Source organism: Erigeron canadensis, chromosome 4 (genome assembly GCF_010389155.1).
Source record: "Erigeron canadensis isolate Cc75 chromosome 4, C_canadensis_v1, whole genome shotgun sequence".
Classification (NCBI taxonomy): Eukaryota; Viridiplantae; Streptophyta; class Magnoliopsida; order Asterales; family Asteraceae; genus Erigeron; species Erigeron canadensis.
Window position 1 is genome coordinate 36,583,430 of NC_057764.1, and position 25,827 is coordinate 36,609,256.

The 25,827-nt window shown below is 34.8% G+C and overlaps 3 protein-coding genes and 1 pseudogene across 6 annotated transcripts; 2 read left to right on the forward strand and 2 right to left on the reverse strand.

Moving 5' to 3' along the window:
- Positions 1 to 434: 434 nt before the first annotated feature.
- LOC122595033 (protein Iojap, chloroplastic) lies at positions 435 to 2,642 on the reverse strand. Its single transcript, XM_043767314.1, has 6 exons — positions 2,517 to 2,642; positions 2,136 to 2,301; positions 1,875 to 2,001; positions 1,624 to 1,762; positions 1,447 to 1,535; positions 435 to 867 (listed from the first exon to the last, which is right to left on the reverse strand). The coding sequence occupies exons 1-6, from the start codon at positions 2,558 to 2,560 to the stop codon at positions 746 to 748; spliced, it is 687 nt and encodes a 228-aa protein (XP_043623249.1). The 5' UTR covers positions 2,561 to 2,642; the 3' UTR covers positions 435 to 745.
- Positions 2,643 to 4,620: 1,978 nt separating this feature from the next.
- LOC122595032 (glutamate receptor 3.5-like) lies at positions 4,621 to 9,893 on the forward strand. 4 transcript variants are annotated; one of them, XM_043767313.1, is made up of 7 exons: positions 4,621 to 4,879; positions 5,195 to 5,570; positions 6,348 to 7,687; positions 7,846 to 8,123; positions 8,284 to 8,315; positions 8,394 to 8,421; positions 8,502 to 8,609. In XM_043767313.1, exons 2-7 carry the CDS (start codon positions 5,288 to 5,290, stop codon positions 8,524 to 8,526), a joined length of 1,986 nt encoding a protein of 661 aa, XP_043623248.1. In that variant the 5' UTR covers positions 4,621 to 4,879; positions 5,195 to 5,287; the 3' UTR covers positions 8,527 to 8,609. The 4 variants fall into 4 exon arrangements, with proteins under 4 accessions (XP_043623248.1, XP_043623247.1, XP_043623244.1 ...); XM_043767309.1 differs by adding an exon at positions 9,276 to 9,893 and having other exon boundaries at positions 4,755 to 4,879; positions 8,394 to 8,803; XM_043767312.1 differs by having other exon boundaries at positions 8,284 to 8,319; positions 8,394 to 8,563.
- Positions 9,894 to 11,669: 1,776 nt separating this feature from the next.
- On the forward strand, positions 11,670 to 16,037 carry LOC122597767 (pentatricopeptide repeat-containing protein At3g16610-like). Its single transcript, XM_043770336.1, has one exon. It carries the CDS (start codon positions 11,716 to 11,718, stop codon positions 14,083 to 14,085), a length of 2,370 nt encoding a protein of 789 aa, XP_043626271.1. The 5' UTR covers positions 11,670 to 11,715; the 3' UTR covers positions 14,086 to 16,037.
- Positions 16,038 to 16,358: 321 nt separating this feature from the next.
- LOC122598060 lies at positions 16,359 to 18,071 on the reverse strand (annotated as a pseudogene).
- Positions 18,072 to 25,827: the final 7,756 nt, after the last annotated feature.

Below are 25,827 nucleotides of genomic sequence, written 5' to 3' on the forward strand. Positions count from 1 at the left end.
CGCCTTTGTTACACTAGAGTTAACATGTATCCTCAAATTTATTGTTTTTAATTTTATTGGTAAAATTGAAAACCTTTTGACCCATCAGATTTAAATCAATGATGATCAAATTTTGATTTTAATCTAAAAGGTCTGGATTTATAAATGAAAGGCTTTTAGACTCTTAAATTGTATAACTATTTGATGCATATATTCTTATGTATGGTAAATATGTGTTGTGGAAGGATATTTTTACATAATCTCGATCCCCAAATTGTTTGTACCTAATATCACAATTATTCAGTTCCTTTTTGGTGGTAGTCAACATGTTGAAATAGCTTTTATCGAAATAATTACTTAAATGGTATTGTAGCTTCTACAAGTTATAGAAAACATCCAAACACACCATCACACTACCTCTTTCAACACATACTTGTGTTTTATCTTGTCTATAATTCCACGAATCCACGGTTGAAGATATTGATTATAGCTTAAAATGATAGTCATGCTTTCATACAACATTACAGAGAAACCATATTTCACTTAGTATTTCATCCTTGGTCCAACTTCGGTCGATTTCTCCCTATGATTACACTAAAATACAACCAAGACAATCCGGATGACCTTCTAATCTACACCTTAGATGTTCTCTCCAGCACCAGCATTCCATTTGATCATACACATGAAAAAATCTGTTCCCCTACAAGGATTCAATTATTTTCTCATGGAAGGCTGCAACACCTCATCTGCTTTAAACTGCCATCTTTTATCGGCCAAAGTTTTGTTGGTTTTCAAAAGGTAGCTCTATGGGAGTTGCATTGGCATAAAACTCTTCCAAGTTGTAAAGTTCTCTCTGTTCCGGAAGAAATATGTGCACAACTATATCACCTGATAAAAAGAAGAAAAAAAAGGCCCGTTCATAGAAAGTAAAGAACACTGCACGCACTAGTTCTTTTCAGTTAATATACTATATCAATGACCAATTTTGGATCTCAAGTGCCACCCCCGTCATGTAAAAACTGCACTAATTTCTTTCGTAGCAAATTTTAGAGTCGGATGATGTATTTTCCCATAGTAATTTCTAATAACCATTGCCGTCCTTAATTATGGTCTAAAAGGGTGTCTTACTATATCATTTCTACAGGCATAATGCATCAACCAAAAATTGTGAATTTCAATATCCTAAAGCCACAACATAAGATCACCAAAAACACACAAGAACTAATATAAGAAGGCAATTAAAGTGTCTTAAAAGACTCTAGAACTACAAGATTAACTGACTTCAGAAGTTCAACATGTTACATTAGTCCCCGTCTACTACAGAACATCCAAAGCCAATATATACAGCAGCAAATGGTCTTTTTATATTAAGACCTCTATTATAACTTAATTTAATTGTTGTTTTATGTGACTAAAGCTAAATTTCTCAAGCAGAAACATTGATCAATGAGTTGCTAGCAAACCTACCAAAGTCTAACAAGGTCCATGAATTGGCTTTCGTATCTCCAGTTGCAAATTTCCCGTACTGTTTCTCAGCTAGATCATTTATTCTAGTCCTGCATTACAGCATGATATCATTATTCATTCAATCACTTCCTCACGTTGCTTAAGATATAAAAAATAACAATAGCTAGCAATAATTACCGGATGGCATCAATTTGAGGTCTAGAAAACGCAGTGGTGATGAGGAAGAATTTTGTCCAATAGACCAGAGGTTTTACAAAGAGGAGTTTTATTTCTGCTGCCTTGACATCACTCGCAATCTTTGCTAATGCCACAGCAACTATACAATACCAAGAATGACATAAAGCCCGATAATTAACTTAGCAATTAAGCACCAAAAAAAGACGTAGTAATTCGATATACTTATATAAGGATAGTATGAAGGGGCTTACAAGCCAAACATTCGGCATCATCATCGACCTCTGCAATGGGAGACGTTTGGTCGTTCCTTTTGTACACAACCTTGCCATATTTCTTGAACAAATCATCATACATGTCATCCGTATCTTGGCTGGCATTCTGCAGGCATACCGCTCATTTTCAATAACATATGCAGCCAAACAAGACACTATATAGGTATAACCCAAACAAGACACTATATATCTAATATAGATATTATATAAATATAAAATGGGGAATTGAAAAGAGCATACTGCTGCGAGAGCCATCGGGGTAACCACCGAATAACCCCTGAACGATTTATGAACTGCCCTGCCCGACTTGCAAGTCTCGGCCAGATGCGAAGACTTCCATCCATAAGAGTTTGAGCCAAAATGGCACAGGTTGTCATGTGATATTAATAAGTTTCTGGTACTCAATCTGTCAAATTGAATCCTTTCATTAAATATTGAGTTCATTTGTCATATATCAATCTATCAAACAGACTTCGACAGTTCAACCAATATGTTAAAGGGGATAAAATATATGTTTCTAGTAGCATATAATTAGGTGCTTCTAAAGCAAATTTTATAGGATAATGTTTTTCATATTATTTCATTATTATTTATAGAAATAATAAACGAGAAAAGAATTACCTGAAGGTTTGAAATGAAGTAGCAGCAACGGAGGAAGTAGCCATTCTTCTTTCTTTCTGGATGAACCCCCCAACAATTACAACAACGAACAACAACAATGGTGTGGGTGTACAAGGAAGAAAGATTATAATCTTAAAAGGGTCACAACAACATTTTATCCTCTGTTTCTCGTAAATTACTCAAGTACCCCTTCTTCTTGTTGCAAGATGACCATAAAGCCCAACTTTGTGAGTATGTTTTTATCTCACATCCAACTTGAGAAAAAATCCAGTTGATCTATTAAAACAAAAAAAACATAAATACTTATTTACTTGAAAATATATTAAAAATTTTACGTGAATGGATTTTCACTCAAATTAAATATGAGACAACATTACTTTGACTTTTTATGTTTTAAAAAAAAAAAATGTTATTTACTTTCTATTGATTAGTGATTTTTTTTATAAAAAAATAAGGAAAATCGAAAGAAAAAGACCAAGTGACATAAGATATGGCAAAATCCTAAGTAAAGATGCGGAGTATAAGTTGAACCAGTAGAATAGAACACAAATGAAATAAAACTATAAAAGAAACCAACAAAAACCAAAAGGGAATCCGATATGACAAAATCCAAATAGTGATGCGGGATTAAAAAGGACCAATAAAACAGTGTCATGTGGACGGTGGCACTGTTCATCCGACGCTCTTTAATGGTATGTCAATACCAATTACAATTCTTTTCTTTCATTTTCTTTTTAAATATATACTCGTATATATTTATATTTATACTTAAACCTTTTTTTTTACATATACATTTTTTTATTAATTTTTACTTCTACTTTTGGAGGAAAAACCGGTCCAATTTTGATAAAAAAAAAAAAAATTAGGTTCAAACTAGCTTGGGTTCTGGGCAAACCCGGAATCTAGTTTGTTGACCAAACTCGGTTTGGGTTGGTCAAAACCCGTTTTGTGCACGGCTACTTTCGGTAACAAAGAAACTCATTTTTTTCATTCCCTTTTGTGAGTGGCCAAACTAGCCCACATGTGCCACAGCTTAGCCCATTATAATATTATTTGGTTTATGTTTTGAGTTTGGTGTTTGACTATTGTGTTTGCTAGAAGCCTAGAACATGTAGTGTTCCTCGAGATCAAATACAGGTAAATGGACGAGTAAATAGACTTTGAGAAAATCTACCAGGGTTCGAATTTCACTTTCTATATTTGTAGTAGTGGATTATTTGAGAAAAGAGGGGGGGGGGGTCGAGAGTCCTGGACTCATCTCAGGCATGCATGGTTTGAGCACTACATACTGCCCAATTGGATGTCATTGATGTGTTGGATGTTAACTTCTATCTATATCTATAATCTATAATCTGTAATTCTATAATTCTATAATACTATATAAAAATTATAACCCCTATGTTGAAAGTTATATAAATGGGACATGCAAATTGACCAAAATACCCTTAATGAATTAAATCACCATCAACACTTAATAATAAATTACACCATTAGTCCATTATATTATAATAGATGTCGCCACTACCGTCATCACCGACTCGCCGTCGCATTGCGCGAGTACCATGCTCGTAGACAATAGTATAAACCACTTGGTGGTTTATGTTAACTTCTATATTTTATTTTATTTTATGTCATTTACTTAGGATTTGGTTTATGTTACTTAGCCAAACCGTCTTGCATTTTTCTGCAAAAACCTACCATTTTAATTTTTAAACCACTATGACTACACGTAAAACATATGGGACTTGTTCACTTGTTGGACCTCAATCTAAGAATTTTAATCCCAAAAGCAGTGAACCATGTGATTCACGTTCCTGGCCCACCATCAATATATACCTTGGTCATGTATCTAGGCAATCAACCTTCCTTTATTATCACTTACTAAAAATCAAACACCATTCATTCACTTAAAAACTTCCCTAATCTTTACTTAAGTTTTTCTATCCACATAAACTTGCCCAAAAAAGTAAGAATGTTAAAAATGACACATGCATGTAAATTCCACCACATAAATGGCAAAACAGAATGATTCTTTGCCAATAACACAAACTATCTTTGTAACCTGCTTTAGCTTCCCCTCAGCTTCTATACAGTATATCACTCACATAATTAAAAAGATATTCTATCTTCTAGCAGGTCTATTTACTTTAACAATATCCAATCTTACTAAAAGTAAAAATAATCCATATTATTGTTCCAAAAACAAATATAAAAAGTTGAGGTGTATATAATCGTAACTCTACCCGAGAGGTGTAGACTTATTTAGTAGTATGACAGTAAATGGATTAACTTAAAGATTAAAGTTTTGTCTTTCTTTCTACTTCCTACAACAATCACTTTCTCATCATTTTAATATAGTTTATGTAAGTTCCCAAATTTCTTATCTTCCTTGTTTGAATATTTAATTTGATCAATGTACACTATGCCCTTTCTATATTATATTTTATTTATTTTATATATTTACAGTATATATTTACACTCTTTCTCTGTATATCACTCCTGACTCTTTTGGTGTGTATTGACTGAATTCCCATGTGGGTCTTACTGACAAGTTACTGCAGTTGATTTTTTGTTACAAAAACCTTAAATTTCATAATCTTTGTGATTAGGTTCTAATGTTCTTGAAAATCTTGATTCTTTGCCCAAGACTAAAGCTTTCTGCTTCATGTAACGTTCAGGAGGTTTTATTAGGACAATATATGGCTGATATAGTTTAATAAGCTCAAATTTCTGAAGGGGTCTGTCAAAGATTGGAAATTTATGTGTCAAGAATGAGAATAAGTGTGATTTTGTTGGTTTTTAGAATATGGTCTATAGTGGTGGTGCCCATTGTAGTGAAGGGTAAAAGTGGAAATACGACAGTTGGAAGAGTGCCTAGTGTTGTGAATGTTGGAGCTTTGTTCACTGTGAATTCGGTAATCGGGCGGTCTGTGAAGCCGGCTGTTGTAGCTGCCATTGATGATGTTAATGCTAGTCCAACTGTTCTTAGGGGAACTAAATTGAACCTTATTTTGCATGATACTAATTGCAGCGGATTTCTTGGCACAATCGAAGGTACTTTTGGTTTATTTGCAACTTCTTGCTTTTAATGTGTACTTGTTCTATATGATCAAGGGAACTGATATTCGTACCATAATTTTTAAATTATTTACCAGTTACCACAAACATGTTTAATTGGCTTCTAAACTATAAGTTACCACAAAGTCTGCTCTAAAATTTATATTGTGTGGTAAATATATCAATAGTTGTGGCATGAATCTCTTCCCATATGTAATCCTGCAAGAACATTGGCTCAGACAAGTTATAGTACGGAGTTGTAAAATGGGAAAGTAATGCATCCATGCGGTATATGTTTCAGATGTTGTGGTAAACTCATCACTTCTGAATGGTTAAATGTCAAATATATGTCTAGGATAACGAGTTGAAATGATTTCGGTTATTTTTTTAAATTCAAACGGTCCAAATGAGTAAAATAGAAAACGTAAACTGACTGGAAGCGCAAACGGATCAAAAGTGACCCTCAAAATGTATTCAATAAGACCTTCTAATCTCTAAATTGATTCTATTCACACACACAAAAAAAAAAAAAAAAAAAAAAAATTGAACTATAATCTCAACAATATAGTTTTTGTAATATGTAATCTTTAACACATTAGGTAACTATAAAAGTTGGAATGCAAGACCAAAATATGTTTGCTGGGCAACCCAACTTGACCCATTTTAATTTGCACTACAAAAGTAGTTTTGACCAGAGCCTGTTTTTAGCCTTTTTCTATCTGCTGTATGAGTTTAATTCATGCTTGACAGACATTTTTTTTCTCCATAATGTAGCATTGCAGTTGATGGAGAATGATGTGGTTGCTGCAATAGGGCCACAATCCTCTGGTATTGCACATGTAATTTCCCATGTTGTAAGCGAACTTCACATACCACTTCTTTCCTTTGGGGCAACAGACCCGACCCTTTCATCCTTTCAATTCCCATACTTTATACGCACCACACAAAATGACTACCACCAGATGTCAGCCATAACTAATCTGGTTGAATATTTCGAGTGGAAAGAAGTGATTGCCATATTTGTGGACGATGACTATGGTCGAAATGGAATTTCAGCCTTAGGCGACGCCCTTTCAAAGAAACGAGCAAAGATTTCCAACAAAGTTCCATTTACTCCTGGTGCATCAGAGACTGATATTACTGACTTACTAACTGGAGTCAACTTGATGGAGACTCGGGTTTATGTGGTTCACGTAAATCCTGACACGGGTCTCAAGGTTTTTAATGTGGCAAAGAAGCTTGGGATGATGACAAGTGGATATGTTTGGATTACTACTGATTGGCTTCCTGCAATTTTGGATTCATCTGAACTGCCAGATCCGGACACCATGAATGTCATACAAGGGGTTGTGTCGTTGCGCCAACATACGTCGAATTCAGGTAGCAAGAAATTGTTTACAAGTAAATGGAAGGGTATCAAAGACAAAGAGACATCTAGCTTTAATTCATATGCATTCTATGCTTATGATTCTGTTTGGTTACTTGCACATGCTCTTGATAACTTCTTGAATTCTGGAGGAAGTATAACTTTTTCCTATGATTCTAAACTTCGAAGTACCAACAAAAGTGATCTTCAGTTATCTGCTCTACGGATTTTTAACGAAGGACAAAAGCTTCTTCAAACAGTTTTAAACACGACGTTCATGGGTTTGACCGGCGAGGTGAAGTTTGATGAAGACAGGAATCTGATTCATCCAGCTTATGATGTGGTGAACATTGGTGGGACAGGATTACGGACCATTGGGTACTGGTCAAATCATTCGGGTCTCTCAGTTGCTTCACCTGAATCGTTGTATTCCAAACCTGCAAACACATCAGCCAGTGATCAACGTCTTTATAGTGTGATTTGGCCAGGTGAAACGAGTAAAAAGCCTCGGGGATGGGTTTTCCCAAATAATGGAAAGCCTTTGAGAGTTGCTGTACCGTATAGGTATAGTTACAAAGAAGTTGTCACAAAAGATAGTTCTCCAGAAGGGGTAAGAGGATATTGTATTGATGTTTTTGAAGCTGCGGTGAGTTTACTTCCTTACCCAGTCCCTCATAAGTACATCTTATATGGTGATGGTAAAAAAAACCCGAGCTACACCAATCTCGTGAACGCTGTTGCTGATAATGTAAGTACTTGTCTCACACTTTCACTCTTTCTAGGTCAAAAAATCTAAAAGCTATTTTTACAATAAAACTTTGTTTTTGGAACATGGTGTTTTACTTAATCAATCTTTTTGACAAGGCGCAGGATGATAACATTGTTATTAATTGTCATTGATTTCAGACATATGATGCAGCAGTGGGAGATGTTACCATCACTACAAACCGGACGAGAGTTGTGGACTTTACACAGCCGTATATGGAATCCGGGCTGGTCGTAGTTGTTGCAGTCAAAGGAACAAAACCCAAACCATGGGCATTTCTGAAGCCGTTCACCATCGAAATGTGGCTTGTAACCTTTGGGTTCTTTCTTTTTGTTGGATCTGTTGTTTGGATCCTTGAGCATCGGTTGAACCATGAATTTCGTGGACCACCGAGTCAACAAGTCATGACGATCTTCTGGTATACATCTCTTCTGGTTGCATACGTTATTTCCTATAGCTCAGAATAGTTGCAGTTGATAATATGATTCTGATTATTCAGTGTCACATAATGACCTTTAGAATGCAGCCTAAACACCCCTGTTATCTGATATAGATGGTTTTTATTGTTGAAATCTCAGGTTTAGCTTCTCAACGATGTTTTTTTCACACAGTAAGTACGAACAAATCTTGGCTCAACATAGAAAATCTCAAATGTCAAAATATTAAAGTGGGATATTTACAAATGCAGGAGAGAACACGGTGAGCACGTTAGGACGGTTAGTTCTGATTTTGTGGCTGTTTGTAGTGTTGATTATTAATTCAAGTTACACAGCCAGCTTGACCTCAATTCTCACAGTACAACAACTGACTTCACGCATTGAAGGGATAGATAGTTTGATCTCAATGAATGAGCCGATTGGAGTTCAAGACGGAACTTTTGCTTATAATTACATGGTTCGAGAGCTAAATATCGCGGAATCTAGAATCAAACCGTTGAGAGGTGAGGAGGAGTATGTAAATGCCCTTCGTTTAGGTCCCAAAAGTGGTGGTGTGGCTGCCATTGTTGACGAGCGTCCATATATTGAGCTTTTCATGCGTTATACCAAGTGTGAGTTTAGAATCGTTGGTCAAGAGTTTACCAAAAGCGGCTGGGGATTTGTAAGTTACTTTCTCCCCGAGGTTGATTACTAGTTCAAAAAGTAGGTGCCAAAATGGGTGGGTTGGGCATGTTGGATATGTTTTAAAATGGGATCTTGGCGAAGTGAGTAATCTTAGTGTCAGAAAGGGGTCATTTTGTTTGTTTTTAATCATGAATTATCAATCCAGAAGCTGTAAATTTGTCATGTTTACTTCAAAATTCAAACCACATCTCCAAATTCCAAAGTCAAACCACATCTTATGCAGAGGTGTAATTTGACTTCTGAGGTAGAACTTAATATGTTCCAAATGTAAAGATGATCAAGAGTATCTAACATTCTTGGATGCCGGTTTAACTTGATTTGTAGTATTTTTCATTAACTTCAACGCAGCTACGATATCTTCCTAGGTCGTAACACATCTCAAAATTTATTTCAGTTCCAGAAGTAGAAAGTTAATCGATTTGACTTCAACTTTTAACTTTGCATCACAGGCATTCCAGAGAGACTCTCCTCTAGCAGTTGACCTATCAACAGCCATCCTCCAACTCTCAGAAAACGGAGACCTACAACGAATTCACGACAAATGGCTGTCAGCTGCTTCATGCTCGTCTCAAACAACTGATGTCCCAGATGAAAACAGCCTCTCTCTCAGTAACTTCTGGGGTCTATTCCTTATCTGCGGCATTGCGTGCTTCATTTCTCTTAGCATTTTTTTCTGTAGGATGTTGTGTCAGTACCGTCGGTTCAATCCTGATGAAGAAGAGCCTCACGAGATTGTGGAGCCGGAGACAGCTAGACGTGCCGCTAGACGACCCTTACGAGCCATTAGCTTCAAGGATTTGATAGATTTTTATGATAAGAAAGAGGCAGAGATCAAGGAAATGCTCAGGAGAAATAAGGGTCATGTGAGTAGGGACTCGGATGAGCATAGTGGTTCGTTTTCCTAAGATAGAAAGTTATATACTCGTAATCTAATGCAGCTTAGTAGTTAAAAGAGTTGCATTGATACCATAACAAAATACATAGCATAGTGTTGTTGACCATATTTACTAATATACTGATTACTTTATGATTATGATGGAGTATAAATCAAAGGTTTATCATACCCACATCTAGCGTCAGCATTAGCATAAACGATATTACTTTAAATTTCATAAAGTCTATTTATACTTATAGATCATGTTTTTATGCAATTTTTACAATTTATATTGAAAAATACAATTAAAATAAAATAAGTTAATAACTAAATAAATTAGTTATATAAATTAAGAAATTTGACTAAATATATATGAAAAAAGTATAAGTGCCTAAATAACCAATCAATAGATGAATTGGTTGGTATTTAGAGAACTTTGGTGTGTACACCTGTTATTGGTGTATGTATATATGGTGTAGGAGGTAATACTTGTACCACTTTTTTTATAAATTTATTTCTGTATTAATGGTTTGTATTGTCAACTGTATAATATGTACAATGTGATAATCTATCAAAACTTATGGTATAAATATCACTAATCATGATAAAATTAGCTATTTCAAAAGAAAGTTGACAAACACGTATATAGTTATATATATATATAACATGTTTAAACAAATACACATGGCCCCTGGTAATTGATTTCTGAATCACATAATCAATATATGGTCCCCTATCCCCTAAAAGTTAATCCAATTCAACCATTAAATTTGAAACCCTAAAAAACACATGGTCCCAAAATAGGGCCCCAATACCTTTAAATAATAAAACATTAACATAACAATGGAAGGAAATAGTTTTAGCAAATAATATAAGCATAAATTGAGGATTCAGAAAATTAAGCAAATAAAACAAACAAAGAAAAAAAAAACATACATTTACAGACATAGTTGATTGACAGAAGTTAACCTTGTCTTATATGTAATCAGACAGAAGTGATAGGGTGGATGATTTGTGTGGTGGCCGGGAGATTAGGATTAGATAATGTTAACTGGTTCGTTTAACATGTGTTTACAATATTTGCAAAAGGAACCCTATACTTTCTTAACTTTAAAACTTCGGCTAAATATATACTCGTATTTGTTAAACATCTAAAATAACAAATACATGTTTTCATTTCTTATTAATTATAGGAGGCAAATTACACAAAATTATAGTCAACTACAATTGGTTAATTTAAATTTACAATAACAACACATTCAAATTTCAAAATATGACATGAGAGGTGATCATAAATGTTATGCTTTTACAAGTTCAAGTTTGTACAAAATTAGATACACTTCTCATTTTTATAACAATTTTTCTTAGCAATTCTATAATTTCTACTAAAATTCTATTAAATTTAATAACTTTACTTCTTACAAAATTTTATTAAATTATTTTTTTCTAAACTAAACCGCGGTTTTTACGCGTGATAAAAATCTGGTTTATACTTATAAATCATGTTTTTATGTAATGTTACAATTTATATAAAAAATACAATTAAAATAAAATAAGTTAATCATTAAATAAATTAGTTATATAAATTAAGAATTTTGACTAAATATATATATGAAAAAAGTTTAACCTCCTAAATAACCAATCAAGATGAATTGGTTGGTATTTAGAGAACTTTGGTGTGTACCCCCGAACTTTGTTGTGTACTTGTTATTGATGTATGTAAGTGTAGATTACCACTTTTTTTTATAAATCTAGTTATATGGTCAGTTGTCTGTATAATATGATAAATCTATTGTCTGTATAATATGATAAATCTATTAAAAATTATGGTATAAATATCACTACTCATGAATCATGATAAAATTAGTTATTTCAATAGATTTTTTTTTTTTATATATATAAGACTTTAATGTTTTTCGTGTTAAATACAGGGGTTTGATGACTTAAATTTGCCATTAAAAAAGAAAAATAATACGAGTAATAGAAATAAATTAAGCGCCTAAGTAACCTGTTCTATGGTCTACCCTTCCTGCACCACTTTCCTCCGGCGAACCTCCATACTTTCCGGCAAACTCAGCCCACTACAAACCACCTTCAAAACCAAACCTTTCTCCACATCCCCATACCAAAACACCCCAATTCTTTCACTATGCTCCTCCACCCAATCACTCCAACAAACCAAGCAAGCCCACGCCTTTGCCATCATCTCCGGCCGCCTTCCATCCTCCATCTCCATCTCCGCCGTCCTCATCCTCCGTTACGCCAACTTCAACCACCCATTAACCTCCCACATTCTGTTTCAACAATCTTTACCGTTCTCTCGTTCTGCTTTCTTGTGGAACACCATTATTAGAGCTTACAGTGTTTCTAATGTTTATGATTGGTTTCAAGTTTATAACTTTATGATTGTTTCTGGTGTTAGACCTGATGATCATACTTTCCCTTTTGTGTTAAAAGTTTGTTGTGATTATATGGAAGTTAGTAAGGGTAAAGAGGTTCATGGGTTGGTTTGTAAGTCGGGTTTCGGTTCGGACGTGTTTGTCGGGAATACCCTTTTGAGATTTTACGGTGAATGTTGTTGTTTTCATGATGCGGAAAAGGTGTTTGATGAAATGCCGGTGAGAGATGTTGTATCGTGGAACACGGTTATTGGTGTGTGTAATTCAAGAACGTTTTGTTATGATAAGGTGGTAGAATTGTTTAGAGAGATGATGAGGTGTGGGTTTATGAAGCCAAATGTGGTTACTATTGTGAGTTTGTTGCCTGTGTGTGCTGCGATTGAGGATTGTACGATGACGAGTGTGGTGCATTGTTATGCTGTTAAGATGGGGTTTGATTGTCGTGTTGTTACGGTAAACAATGCTTTAGTTGATGCTTATGGAAAATGTGGTGATTTGGAAAGTTGTAAGCAAATTTTTGATGAAATGGTGGAGAGGAATGATGTTTCTTGGAATGCTATCATCACGAGTTTTGCTCACATGGATCGTCATCAAGATGCGATGGATTTCTTTAGAGTGATGATTTACAAAGGTGTCGTACCAAACTCTGTAGCAGTTTCTAGCATGTTGCCAGTTTTAGTTGAGCTTGGACGTCTTCAATTGGGAACAGAGCTTCATGGTTTTAGTATTAGAATGGGTATGGAATCTGATATATTTGTAGCCAATTCTTTACTCGATATGTATGCTAAATTTGGATATTCAGCCAAGGCATTAACTGCTTTCAACAATATTGATGCCAAAAATATTGTATCATGGAATGCACTTGTCGCTAATTATGCTCAAAATGGCTTTGAAATGTTAGCTTTAAGTGTAGTAAGAGAGATGCAAACTCATGGTCAAGTCCCGGGAGCTATAACTTTAACAAATGTTCTTGGTGCTTGTGCACGAATTGGGCTTGTTTCCCATGGTAAAGAGGTACACGCCATGTCAATTCGAGGTGGTTTTACTTGTCAACTTTTCATCTCCAATGCACTTATTGACATGTATGCAAAATGTGGTCATCTACATCTTGCAAGAAACGTTTTTAACGTCTCCTTTAAAGATAGAATTTCATATAACACACTCATATCAGCTTATTCTCATACAAACACTTCCGAGTCTCTGTATCTGTTTCGTGAAATGTTATTGCAAGGGCTAGAACCTGACACAATCTCCTTTGCGGGTGCCCTCTCCGCTTGTGCTAATATGGCAGACATCAAGAAAGGCAAGGAGATTCACGGATTTTGTGTAAGAACCCTATTTCATAATCATCTCCTTGTTTCAAACTCGGTGTTGGATCTTTACACCAAATGTGGACGCCTTGATCTTTCTCAGAAAGTATTTGATCAGATACCCAAAAAAGATGCGGCTTCATGGAACACGATCATTATGGGGTATGGAATGCGTTGTGAACTTGACACTGCAATCAGTCTATTTGAAGCCATGAAAAATGATGATCAAGATCACGTGAAACGTGATTCGATTACTTACTTAGCAGTTCTATCCATGTGTAGTCATGGTGGATTGGTTGATTTAGGAAGAAAATACTTTGAAGAGATGAAGGAACAGAACATTGAACCATCACAAACTCACTATGCGTGTATGGTTGATCTTTTGGGTCGGGCTGGCCTAATAGAGGAGGCTGTAGAGATGATCAATGGGTTACCAATGGAACCAGATGCGAATGTTTGGGGTTCTTTACTTGGAGCTTGTAGACTTCATGGGAATATTGAGTTGGGTGAGTTGGCAGTTGAACACCTTTTTAAGTTAAAACCAGATCATTCAGGCTACTATACACTGCTTTCGAATATGTACGCAGAAGCTGGGAGGTGGCATGAAGCTGATGAGATCAGGGAGTTGATGAAGCTAAGAGGAGTAAAAAAGAACCCAGGTTTCAGTTGCCTCTAGGAACCTGGTAACAGTTGAGGCCAATGTGCACATTGGTTATATGGTCTTTTTTACCTGGCCCGTCTGAACCCATGAAATGTAGTCTGCTACATCAAGATTTATAGCCATTATCGCTCCATTATATATCCGGTTGTTGAGGTTGAATCTGCAGTGGGAAATTGAAAGCATACACCTGTTTTTCATTTTGGCAGATATGATGATGAATCACTCAAGTTCTGCTGTTGTTAATGGCACTTTCTTCATCTTAAACAAAAGGTAACATTTTTCTGGTTCTCTCCATCTCTTAAGCAAATGTGTGCAGTTGGTGTTCCTGTTAATGATTACATTATGAATATTGTCATCAAGTATTGTCTCTTACGTTACGTCTCACCAATGACGTTTTGCACTGCTAGCCTGGAACTTGAAGCAAGGTATTACACCTGATGTGTGCACCACTACACCTTAGCACACTATTATATGGACTCATCCTAGAAGATAGGATTCTTGTGGCAGAATGATTCTCTAAACTGAAACTTTTTGTGAACTGATGTAGTTATATTTAACACAATGATTAAAGGCCTTTGCAAATTTGGAAATAATGCTACTGCCATTTCTTTGCTTAAGCTTACAAATCTAGAAGGATGCAAACCTGAAGTTGCATATAACACCATCATTGATATTCTTTGCTAGGACAAATTTATAGATGATTCTTCCAAGCTGTTTAAAGAGACGGTCTTTCAAAAAGGCATCCCACCTAATGTCATCACATATAACCCTTTGATTTCTCGGCTCTCGCCTTCGTAGCTTAGATTGTTTGGATGAGGCCTCTCATATTAAAAAAGAAATGGAGGATGATAGAGTCTCTACAGTTGTGCAAACGTACACTGTAGTAGACTAGTAGTTGATGCCTATTGCATAGAAGGTAAGATATTTGATGCAGAGGCTATTCTCAGCATCATGGTTGAGTGAAGCATGATTTCTAACATAGTAATTGATCAATACTTAGAGATGGTAACTGTTGGCGAGGTAAATGACCAAGGCAAAGACAGTTTTAGATTCAATAGCATTGAGTGGTCTTGTCCCTACTATTACTTACAACAGTTTTCTAAATGGGTATTGCAAGAATTCAAATATAGAAGAGGTCATGCATATTTTTTTTTGAATTGGCGTTTAGGACCCCGATACATTCACTTACAGGCTAAAGCATCGTGATATAGAGATTGTTTCAATCTAGATGATGTGGATATGCACGCAAACTCTTTGATGATATGTGAGAACACAGCCAAGTTCCAAATGATTTGACTAATGGTATCATTATAGAGCGTCTTTGCAGCTACCATTATGTAGAAGAATAGATCCCTTTGTTCAATTTGATGGGTAATGTGAAGCTAAAATATAATATTATTGTGTACAACTGTACACTATCCTTATAGAGGGTGCAAGCAAATGGGGAAGCCTGATATTGCAATGGCTCTTCTTCAGTACCTGATGGTTAAAGATTTGCAGCCTGATGTTTGGAGTTTGGACATATAAGTGGTTTGTGTGGGGAAGGTCTACTGAAAGAAGCTAAACTGTCATTTCTAAGATGGACAGGAATGGTTGCCCGTCATATAATGTAATGTATCGTGTTCTTCTCCAATGATATCTCTGACTAACCAGCACCTTGATGATGTAGAGATCCTTTTACAAGAAATGGATAGAAGGTTTCTCAGTTGATTTTTTGAGTTTTGACCTTTTCACTGCTATTGAATCAAATCGTAGCTGGTACACTAAATAAAACTTAAGCTGATACGCTTCTAATTCTTCTGCTTAGATGGCAGTCTGGGAAAGAGAAAAGTGATCAATGAATCTTGTTTTTATGTGAGACGAGAAATGAAATGTTGTTCTGCTGATTTAAACACCATTTGTGCTCCCATTTGCTGTAAATCTCCGTACTGCTTGAAACTTATCAGATGTTACCTTTTATAACTGAAGTCTTGAGTCCAGATATTTTTTATTTTACCTTACTTTTAAACTCTTTGTTTAGTGCTTTAAACCAATCATACATTACTGTTGTAATTGGATGGTATTGGTCCCAATATTGTGCTGAACCCTACTGATACCGAAAAGTATCGAAATGTCTCAATATGATTCTGTTAGGAACATGAGTTAGTGTCACATCTCTAACTTATAGCGGTTCTAGAATTCGACATGTTTTTAGCTTGCCTATAAGTCTATAACACGTATTAGAGACAGACAAATGACCCGTGTAACGTCAGTTGTTAGGATGAGTCAAATTTTAAAAAAAATCTTGATTCTAGTGCAACTTGAGTTCAATTGTGAAAAACCAAGAATCTGTTACACAACTGATGAGAGCCCGTTGTGTTTGTGGCTTTGGAGCTTCAACTATTGCTAAAGAGATAAAGATACATGACACAGTTTTCTTTGTTGTCACAAAAAAGGAAGTAAAAAACAAATCATTCTACCACAATTGCCTTGGTCTCTTGATAGATGAAAATTTGAAGTATATTGATCATTATTCAACTTCTCAAATCTATCCACTCCATTGAACAACTAACAGTCTCCTTGATAAGTTGCCTGTTTTGACTTTTGATTATTATGACCCATGGTAGCTGTTGAATTTACCAAAATGCCCAAATCTTCTGACCATAAATTGCCCAAATTTTCTGACCATAAAGTGCCCAAATCTGGCTTGGTGTCCACATCATGGCAATGTACATGTACCACTGTCATAACCCTGTCACCATATCATTTGCCCTTTAGAATCTCTTATCTTAGATTTCATGTATAAAAAAATGTTTTAGATTATGCCTTTCAAAAATAGATTATTTATATAGCATTGTTGAGATTATGTTATTAGAAAAGTTTGCGGTTTTATAACATCATACGACTTTTTTTAAAAGTGTGTTTTCTCTTTAGTCAAACGAGCTAGGATTACTATTTTAATGTCAAACGCTTATGCATGATTATACGTGTTATACAAACACAATAATCAGATAATCCTTACAAAACGCAATCTCATGGTAGTTGATTATCACATTTTCAAATAGCCTCATGTATAGATCACCTAATCTATCTATTTTCACTGCACAATATAAGTATTGCCATGGTTACAAACCTCATAGAATCCATACGAATGGGAAGCGTAAGGATCAAGAAACTCTTCAACATGCCATCCTGGTAACGTATCCATCAAGTAATCCGATATACTATTGGGTGCTATTGAAAAACCTTCTGCTGCTTCATGAGTACTCAAACTACTGTCACAATGATAGTTTGCTGATGTTGAGTTGCTAGCTGCTCTAGTACTCTTTTGATCTTCAAAAACGCTACAATTAGATCCATTTGAATTGGAAGAACACAGAGTTGTTTGATCTGATGAGCTATTGTAACAGGAAGACGATTCTGAGAGCTTCACACCGGCTAGAAGAAACCGATTGTGATACTGTGTGTATTCGTTTGCTCCATGAATTGACATGTCACATTGTCTGCAAAGAATAGCCCTGTCTTCTTTGCAAAACAAAAATGCTCTTTTATCCTGCTTACATACAATACATATTAGAATCATTTCAATGATATTAATACATTAAATTATTGAAAATAGCAATTGACTTGCTACATTTATTTATATTTATATAGGAATATATAGTACTATAGCTATTTATTTTATAATTTGTTTTGTGACAAATTAACTAAAATAAAAATATGGACAAGTGATTATATATGTTACCTGACATACATCACAAAGAGGAGGTTGATCATCAGAGGAAGTATTAAGAGAGAAACGAGGATGTTTGCTAGCGAGTTTATTGGCATGATGGACTCGGCGGTCACAGCCATGGCAAAGGGAGGCTTCGTCCGCGGTACAATAAACCGAAGCTTCTTGTTTCTCACACATGTCACACTGGATCTTCATTTTTGGTGTGTGTGTGTGGTTTTGGTATGTGAAATTAAGATGGAAGTTGATGTGTGAGGAGATGGAGACCAAGAAGGCCTTTTTATGCTTAAATTATTCTTCTTGTAGCTTTGCCATGAAAATGTGAAACTAGTAGTAGAATTATTAAATTTGAAAAGGTAAATTTACAGAGTTAGTCCTTTACTATATATTGATGAAGATGATACACCTTTTAGTTGTCAACAATTATAATCGAACCCTACATTTTTTTTATTATTAAGCATGCCCCAAATCACTTTGTTTTCCTTAGGAAGTTTCTTGTGTCGCTTTTTCACATTTTGTTGCGATAGATTTTGTCATAACAACTAAGACATTCATAGTTCTCATACTAACTATTGATATTCCTTATTGAAAAAACCTACCAACCTACAATTGTGTCATTTTAATTCACTTGGTCGGAAATCTTTTATAGTTTCACAATGTGTACAAAATCAAAACATTAGGGTTATTTCTTATTTATTTCCCAAAACTTGAAGGGGATTTATTGCACTAACGTGTGATGAAAACAGAGAAAAGGAGAAAAGGTTATGGGCTTTCTATCAGGACTTTATGGGCCGTCCAAGTGTTGCTGTCATGGTAAATATTTTCCATTGAAATATGGGGCCGCTTTTCATAAAAGTCGACTTATTTGAATAGCCATTGGTCAAGCTTATGAAAACGTCTCAATAGACCACAAATGTCCTACGATGTTCGTGAGTTGAATTTCATTAACATAATGATTCGATGACCATTATACTTTGGAGCTAGATATGTTTAAAACATGTGATTACATTCGATAATTACGAATGGATGAGTTATTAAAGTTTCTTTGGTGACATTCGATGAATCTACATGTGGATGAGCTATTTATTTTGATAATGCATATCTTTCGACTTATAACTATCAGTGGCATTATCATTAATTTCTAAGGAATAATAATACGATTTTGTATCTAATCATAGAGCATACGCAATATACATAGAATATGTGACCCACTGGAATATAATGGAGTTTTCTTAATCGGTCCATATATACACAAATAGATAAGACCAACTTGTGTTAAGTTGCATATTATATATGTACTTTTTGGCACCTAAAAGGTGAAATGGATCAATCCCCGATCATAAATACTTTGAGCAAGTGGCCACATTTGTTTATTGTCAAACAATAAAAATAATAGAAAGGTGTGATTGTATTGGACCTTCCTTCATAAAGTTGACTAAAATGCATGTTCACAAGATGGGCAAGCAATAAAGGTGGAAAGATGGGTTCCCAATAACAATAAAGTGACAAACAACGCCTTTTTTGGGTCATGGGGTACGGCTTTATTAGTTTAATACTATAAAATCTTCAAATTAAAGAGTTATATTTTATAAGATTCGAAATTATTCTACGCGAATTAAAAAGATACCATATATAGTATCATCCGCTGAAGGTAAGACTGTTTTCATGCATTAATGTGATAGCTAGATTAACCATCCTTATAGATTATGTAACTCAAAAACTACTCTATAAACAAATGATGATTTTTCTCTCTACAAGTTAAAGATAGAGTATTTTCTTATATGTAAGTAGCTTAATGTTTAGTCATGTATCTAAAAGTCCTATTTGTAAAAGTTCTAACATGTAATCTTTTATAAAGATATCGGGACTACTTTAACCACTTCGATAGTATAGTTTTTAGATTAAACTGTTTGATTTGTCGATCTACATGAAAATTTGTAGTATTGGTTACAAGTTTAAATACTACCAAAGACACGATAAAACCGTACGTGTATCATGTTTGCTTGGATGGAACATGGAAGATATTAAAGTTCAGACTTTTGACTTTTTGAAGCTTTAAAAAGAATCCTATCAAAATAACATTCAAGGGATTTGATAAATTAAATTTTCTAGCTAATCAAATTTTATAAAAACTTTAGGTGTTGATAATCAACTTCACACGGAGAGCCTACGTGGCTACAAGGTCGAAAATGACAAGTTTGTTATTCTAATTTCCACTTGTCAACTTTGTCTAGTTTCATCATGTTCTTATTACATTAAGGCACAGGGTAACACCGTCAGACAAAAGTCAACCCGATCAAGGTATTAACGGCGACGTCGCCGTTAATACTCTGACACTAACAGGGGGCCCACTAATTTCTCGTTCAGATTTACCATTACAGACATGGGAGCCCACAATATTAACGGCGATGTTGCCGCTAATACCCTCTATAATGGGGTTACATATTTTCACTTGGTGGGGTTACTAATCCCGTACATTAATCATTTCATACTATAATGGGAAGGAGCGTGTCTTCATAAGTACATGATGACAAAAAACACCTTTTTGGTGATTCACATGGAGATTGTGATAATCTTTGGAACAGAAAATCAAAATGTAAATAGTATTAGAATTTTATTCCGTGATTAATACTCATTAAAAAATATAGTTGTTTTTTGGTTTTTTTTTTTTTAATTTTAGATCGATAGATGTCATACATTTTTATACTAATTGGGTTGCTTAAATAAGATACATGACCTTTTAAGTATTAATTGGTTTTTCTTCTATATAGTTATCACCTAAATTTCTTTTTAAGTCAAATTATAACTACTATTTACGGGTTTGATCTTCGAACCTCCAATCTTAATACTAACCAAAAGTGATATTGCTAAGCTACAAACCCGTAGTCGTACCTAATCTTAAAACCAAATAATATTAATGCATTTAATGATAAATTACATATGAATGTATATTAAAATGTTCACCTTTCATGGAAAGTTATACTTTGTTTTTTAGGTAGACGAGAGGAGTACCCGTGCAATGTTGTGACGGTGGTGGTAGCGATGGGTGGTGGTGACAGCGGTAGCGGTCACGGTGGGATTATTAATGTCAACGTACAAGTGTTTCGCTAATGAAACCCTGATACAAATGAAGGAGCATTTGTTTTCATAGAAGAACACTCGTGGAGTATGAGATATGTGTAAAGATTTTTGGGTTTTATTTAAGGGTGTTTTAGTCATATCAAAGGCTGAAAGTTTAACAGAAATAAAAAGGTGGTTTACTTTTTATGTATTATAGATTATTGATATAAATAATATAAAATGTCGATGGCAAATCAGGTATTTCAAAGATATAATAGTTTAATTTAAAAAGGTGGTTTTTGCTTTATAAGGAAGTATAAATGTTATATAGTCTATTCCAATGTTTGATGAATGAAAGCATTTAATAAAAGGTTACGTTTATACTTCAGGCCTCATAAACTTAAAATAAAGTAAGCATTTATGTAAAATCATAAGCTTAAAACAAAATAAAATATACGTTTATCATACCGATGAAACTTTTTGTTCAAACCTCTATAGATAAAAGAAAAAATGTTAATACAAAATGTAAAAATAGAAAGTTACAAAATATGATATAATAAGCATTTGGTACTGATCGAGTCCCAGACAAAACCTACAAATCTAGAAGATACAAAGGAGGTTGAGTCTGATACATGAGAGACTTCATAGTTCATGCACACGGATATTATCCAGACTAGTATTGTTTACATACCTTATCCTTTAGATTGCTAGTTATGCTTCTTTGTTTAGATTCATAGTTTTGATACATTATGAGTAGTTTGGCCTGTCGAACTACCCAGTTGGTACACCTCTTGCATTACGGGTCCCCTTTATTCTTTGTGGGAGGCCAGTGGGCATTTCTTTTGTACTTCTTTATTTTAGTAATAATATATTTCTAAAGGCGCATGTTCTTTTACAATAAAAAAAATATATGAGTATGGTGTGAGCCACGCTAGGAACGGGTTTAATCCCATATAACACACATTTCTTGACTTTTTATGTTTTTTTAAACAAAAAGATTACCTTTTATCGATCCACTCATGCATTTTTCATATTTCTTGTGCTCAATCTATAAGATAATTAAATTAACCCGATGGGTGAAACCACTGGGTTAAACCCTAGTGGTTAGAGGTGTTTCACTAAACCTGCTATGCGGGACCCCGGGGGAGTTTACTCCAAGGTATCGAGTTCGAGCCTTGGTAGGTTCTCCACGACGGTATTTTCTAATTGAGGAGGTGGTATGGTGAGAAATGCTATTTAAGATTCGTTTAGTGCGAGACCCTTTCGTTATAGTTTTGCACTATACGTGTCATACATTTTAATAGTGACTTTTTTTTCTTAAGCCTATATACTAGGCTAGAGGAATAAATAAATTATGATGTTAATGATTATCAATTGTCACAATACAAGGGTTTTATAGTCATGCTTTATAAAGCTGGAGGTGTTTTTTTTTTTATTTTTAATCTTGGATAGAATTTAGAAGCAATCTCACCATACCGTTGTGGTAGGGATAAAATTGTCTACATCTTAACCTCCTATATGCCGTCAAGATATTGAGCCCCCAAACCTGTAGAAGATGGTATTAAGTGATACTTTTACTTTTGTGTTGTTACGTTTCAAATCCCAGTAAACAATAATAAAACGTGTATAAGTTAAATTATCGTTATCGTATCCATAAATCAATCACATGATTTTACATATATATTTTCCAATAATGATTCCAACTTATATATTTGGACATTTGGATAACTAAAAAATTTTAAAACACAAGGCCCATTGCTGATGGACTTGTCTTTTATCAAAATAAAACCTTTACATTATGTTGGGCTTAGGTTTTCCGGAAGGTTTTAAGATTGTAAGTTTAAATTATTTTTTCTATCAACATAAAGTTTGTAATTTAAAGTAAATATATTAATTAAACATTTAACCAAAAACCTATTTTACCACCCTTCTATATCTATAAACCCTTATAAAGGGTATTGAATTAAGAGTTTAAGCAATTTTTCATTATCCCTAAAATACCCCCATCTTCCATTCCACTCTATGCGCTTAACAATCCTCCCCCCTCCCTCCCTCCCTCTCAGTCTCGATCCATTCTTGCGGCCATCCATCACCAAAACCGTCGTCAATCATTAACACCACCGTCTCCAAAAACCACAATCAGCGTCGTCTCCGGTTAATCGTTGGTAATTTTCTCTTCTTCTTCATGGTTATTAGTTATCGCATATCTCAAATTTTCTTTTCCATCGGCGCCGCAGGTTCTTTTCTTCCATTGAACACACTGATTGGAAACATCACACGCCGATCTGACTGGCAAGATGAAGAAACGACCAGGTGCTTATAATGTGTGAACCATTTTTCCTTTTTCATTGTTTCATCAAAATCATAAAAGTTATTAGTTATAAATATTGCTTTTCATTTGATTTTTTTCAATTTCATCCTTTTTGTATCTGACAATGCAAGAACAATTTAGACTTACTGGCAAAATATGTTGTTGTTGGTTATCTCACGTCTGCAGGAATGCCGAGTCTTAAGGTGACCTGTTCTCTTATTCTTTTATTTTTTTAGGGATATAAAACTTTAGGCTCACTTCTCTATTGCCTGTGTCGGATGAGATGCATCATATACTTTTTTGTGCTGCAAACATTGCACGGTTCGATGATATAAAGTTCAACATATATACTTGCTTTGTTATATTCGGCAAAATTTAAAAACCACTTATGATGTGACTAATTTATACCTATTACCCACATCATTATTGGCCAATTTTTTATATGTTTTAAGTCGTTTTCGTGTGCATTTGGCGCGTTTATGGTGTTTGTTAGTGGTTTCAGGCTCTAAACAGGTTACGCGTTCATTTGGTGCACTTTTGGAAGACTTATTGGCCTAGAAGTGTTTTATGATATCGAGAGTTGATTCGTGTAGGGGAAAGGATTGAAGTTGCGAGTTAAAAGTTGGAAAATGAAAGATCGGTTAATATAGGTTGACTGCGACGCAGTGGTTAATGTCACAAAGCCACTGCGCCGCAGTGGTCATCCATGATTTCAAGAGTTTTGACCAAGATTCTTGGCTGCGACGCAGTGGAGGATTGCACATGTCCACTGCGCTGCAGTGGCCATTATTGCAAAAGAGAGGTTTGAACAGAGAAATTAAGCTGCGCCGCAGTGGGTGTGTTCGAGTCCCACTGCGCCGCAGTGGTTGGGAAGTCAACAGGCACCAAGTCAAAGGGTATGACTGCGCCGCAGTGAGCCATGCAAAAGAGCCACTACGCCGCAGTCACCCAAGTTGAAGAACAATGAATTTTGGCTGCGACGCAGTGGGGAGCATTACTAGCCTACTGCGCCGCAGTGGGAGGTCGGTCAACAGAAGTCAATGGCTGACTTAAGCATCAGATTTCAAGGGGGTATAAATATAAACCCTAAGCACGAATTTCAAGGCATTCAAACTCTTTCTAGGAGCTGCTCTACAAGGATTCTTCCTTCTCCAATCAAGTGTTTCACTTAGGCGGATTCATCGAAGATATTACGAGCACCCATCTAGATCGTATCTACATTATTGTCTTGCAATTTATTTTCTTCAAACAATTGGTACATCATGTTTCTTTTCTATTTCTTTGATTATTTTGAATTGATCATGAGTGGCTAACTGTTTAATCATCCACCTTGATGAAACGAGACGGATAATGTGATTGCTATATTTTTAATTCAAAAGGGTTTGTTTAATTATCGTTGTTCCGTGATCTTGATGATTTTAATTCTTTTCATTTAATTAAAATCGATATTGGTTGCATATGATTCTTCGTTGGTGGTACCAGTCGAATGTGTATGTGATTTTAAAACGGTTACTTGTCTATAAGTAATTATCACTAGTTCATGGTATGATAGTGAATATCATCTTAAGAAAAGATTAAATTTGTCAACGTGATTGATATCGGTTGGTGGTACCACGTTATTGTCACATAGGTTCAATTAATAATTTGATAAGTAAATAAAAACTGATTGTTAGGAGAATTGTCTTGGTCATGGTGGTACCGGCTTGGGTAATTCAACTAGTAGTTAGGTGATTCGATAATATGTTCATGGATGGTGGTACCACGTGAGTAGTATAATCTCGTCACGACTATCTTTCAAACTCTAAAGAATTTGTTCCTCATCAAATGCAATCACATTTGAAGTCAAGGGAAGTCAAGGTGGATGACTTTTAATTATATCGTCTGAATTTGTCTTTAATTTTATGCAATCAATTTGCAAATCAATTTGTTTAATTGTCAAGGGGAGTTTCGAGCAACACCTATTTTCCAAACCATTTAACAAGCAACTAATCATTTCACAGTCCCTGAGAACGAACTCAGACTTACCTCTCTGCTATATTACAAACGATCGGGTCCACTGCCCGTGAGTGCGTAGTAGTTAGTTCTTTGGTAGTTTTAGTTTACAAATATTAAAGCTCGATTTTGCACATCAACTTACCTATTAGTAACTGATATCATTTTTTTATTCGACAAAAGTTTCAAAAGGTTTCTTAATAGTTATTGTGTCCTGTGATCTATTTAATGGTTGTATTCACTTGGGAGTTGAGTCCGTGACACTTATTGAAGACATAATTATTTCATAATTCACTGCTTTAGTGTTTGCATGAACAAATTTGATGGCGGATGTAAAACTCTTATTTTTCTTATTCATTATTTCATTTACACATGTATATTTTGATGTTCAACTTTTCACCTAATGTTAATCAAACTTAAAATGGGAAAAAGTGCCATGGTTAATGTTTCTGGTTTGGGACTTTCACAACTGTTTCCATGTCTTGAGACTACTATGATGTGGGTTATTATTGATTTTGTGGGTTTTCCATGATATAAAACTTCGTAGTAAGGTCATTCATTTGACGTGTTACATTATCGATATTTCAAAGGTTTTAGTTGGGTACTACTACTACTATAAATTTTGTGGTTTTTTCTTTCAATTTATCATAAAGTTGTATAATGTTGTGTAATTAGCAATCAT